Source organism: Myodes glareolus, chromosome 18 (assembly GCF_982192425.1).
Source record: "Myodes glareolus chromosome 18, mMyoGla1.1, whole genome shotgun sequence".
Lineage (NCBI taxonomy): Eukaryota > Metazoa > Chordata > Mammalia > Rodentia > Cricetidae > Myodes > Myodes glareolus.
The window spans coordinates 35,111,241-35,113,509 of record NC_142043.1 but is presented as its reverse complement, the minus strand read 5'-3'; the positions used below and the strand labels follow the sequence as shown (position 1 = coordinate 35,113,509).

Here is a 2,269-nt window from a genome sequence, read left to right as displayed (position 1 = left end):
TATGGGAGGAGCCAATACAATGGCTAGTTTATTGGAGGGAAGTTTTCCATCACATTCTGAAGTTAACGCAGGGCTCAGTGGGCCAGTTGGTGGGGCACCAGCTTATAATGGGTTCCACAGCTTGGGCACCGCTGAGTCTCGCCTTTGTGCAGCCAAAACCAGATGACGGTACAGTTGTCCTCTTCACCTGAAAGGGAAAGAGTAGTTGACAGCCATCCAGCTCCCGCCTCTTCCCTACAGACACCAGAGACAAAAACTGCAGTTGACTCTAAGAGATCACTGCAAGCTCTGCCCTTTCAAATGAAACAACGGGCTGAGTTTACCTATGAGTGAAATAACCTTGTATCAGGGTCATTGTAGGTTCTCACAATTCCATTCTCTGCGGAGAATCCCAAAGCTGCAGGAGCAGTACTGATTTAAATCCTTAGTGCCTGGCATACAACTTGTTTATATATACATACATATGTGTGTGTGTGTTTAATATTTATAATATATATTATATATTTAATATGTACAATACATATATTACAAATAAATAATCTGGGTTGGAAAGATGGTTCAACAATAAGAGCATGGATTGCTCTTCCAGAGAACCTGAGTTCAATTACCAGGATCCACATTGGTGGCTCACAACCTTGTGTGTAACTACAGCCCCAGGGGCATCTGACTCTGGTGGCCTCTCACACTCACTGAGGATCAGGACAATCAGAACCCTTACAACAGTGTTCATGAGTATTTCTATGCACATACAGTCAGGCACATGCATGTATCTGAAGTGATTTACGGGCATTCTGTGTAGCGCACCATAGACAAATGAGCCAGAAACCAAAGGCAAGGTACTCACAGATGCAGCCCACTATCCGCTTGTTGGTGATGGACGGGACTAAATTAGGATCTTCCTTGGTGCCCGAAGCTGCCTTCGGAGGTAGCATATTATATGGATCCTGAAAAAGACAAGAATGGTCTAATTATGACAGGCATCCCCGGCCACTACCCTGCAAAGGGGTTGTTCCTACAAGTCGGGTTTCCAGGACCAAATGCTGGCCGACAGCAGACTCCTCTGATCCCGCGCAAGTCCAAGGGCTCCAGAGGACATCGAGAATTTTCCCTCACCAGTCCCTTCTCTGCGGCTATCATGATCTCCCTCTCCAGTCCTGTGGCCTGCTCCTCATCAGTAGGAACACCACCTAGAAGAAGAAAAATGAATTATGTCAATAATTCATGATAGGACCACAATGAATACACGCGAAAATGACCGACACGGGAGAGGTGACACTGCAGGCTTCTTTGGTGGGCTCCCAAGTTACCCATTTCCACAGCCCCCCACCCACCCACCGCCGCCGCCACTGAGTCAAGACTCCGAAAGCCTTACGGGACGTTTTCCCCACCAACCGCCGAAGCTTGTTTTTCGACTTTTTCTAAAAACCAAATCAATGAGAGCGTACCGGCTGGAGGTGGGCAAGGAATCTGGAAGTCGGTCCAGTCCTTTCTCATCCCTCCAACCGTCCCTGTCTCCCAAGGTCACCCGGCACCTTCCAGTCAGGGCACTTTAGAAGCGGTCAATCGGGTGGGCGGCCGAAATCATCGCCAGACCGCGCGGAGCGCAGGCTCCCGGAACGCAAGGTGGTCCACGGGAGCAGGACGAGCTCAATGGCCCACCCCGCTCGACCGCGCCGTCACCAACCACCCCCGAGGCCACCGACACCGACCGGGCGCGCCCAGCTCCCCACGTACCTCCAGAAGCCATGGAGCGCGTTGCTACCGCGCCGTGGGGCCCGCGGGCCCTCAGGGCCTGTGCAGCCAGAGCGCTCACTCCGCGAAGTAACCTTGAAGCCATCTCGCCGGAGACAAGTAGATGCACTTCCGGGAACAGGCTCGGCAAGATAGGCGGAACTTCCGATGACGGGCGTCTGTCAACGTCCAGTCAGTCTTCCGCTTCCTCCCCAAGCCTGTCCAAGAAGCTAAAGTAGGTGCTGCGCATGAGCAGCTCGGCCTCTTCGCCCGCCGCGCAGACTCCCTCAGCCTCGGAGGCGTGGCGTCAGTCACCATGACAGCCAGCGGAGCACCTTTCGGGTTTGTGGCTGTTCCGCTTGCGTCCTCGCGCCCCTGTGTCCCAGCCACATAGGGATTCCGGGGGTGGGGGTTGGGGGCTGTTGGAAGCTTAAGTCCCCCTCAGTCAGGGACTTGCTGCACCACAAATGATACATGAGCTCAGGAAGACGGTTTTGTTGGCTATGCCTGTTAATCCGCGGGTTCGGGTCTTCAGGCA

General features: G+C 53.1%; 1 protein-coding gene across 1 annotated transcript; it reads right to left on the bottom strand.

Annotated features, from left to right (window-relative positions):
- On the bottom strand, nt 1-1,894 carry Cox5b (cytochrome c oxidase subunit 5B). Its single transcript, XM_087898066.1, has 4 exons — nt 1,735-1,894; nt 1,114-1,187; nt 845-944; nt 1-187 (listed from the first exon to the last, which is right to left on the bottom strand). The coding sequence occupies exons 1-4, from the start codon at nt 1,835-1,837 to the stop codon at nt 75-77; spliced, it is 390 nt and encodes a 129-aa protein (XP_087754192.1). The 5' UTR covers nt 1,838-1,894; the 3' UTR covers nt 1-74.
- Between the last annotated feature and the right edge of the window lie 375 nt (nt 1,895-2,269).

Coding starts and splice junctions, on each gene's coding strand:
- Cox5b (XM_087898066.1), bottom strand. CDS start 1,837: ATGGCTTCAAGGTTACTTCGCGGAGTGAGCGCTCTGGCTGCACAGGCC. Junction 1,188..1,734: donor GCGCTCCATGGCTTCTGGAG/GTACGTGGGGAG, acceptor TTCTTCTTCTAG/GTGGTGTTCCTACTGATGAG. Junction 945..1,113: donor TAGCCGCAGAGAAGGGACTG/GTGAGGGAAAAT, acceptor TGTCTTTTTCAG/GATCCATATAATATGCTACC.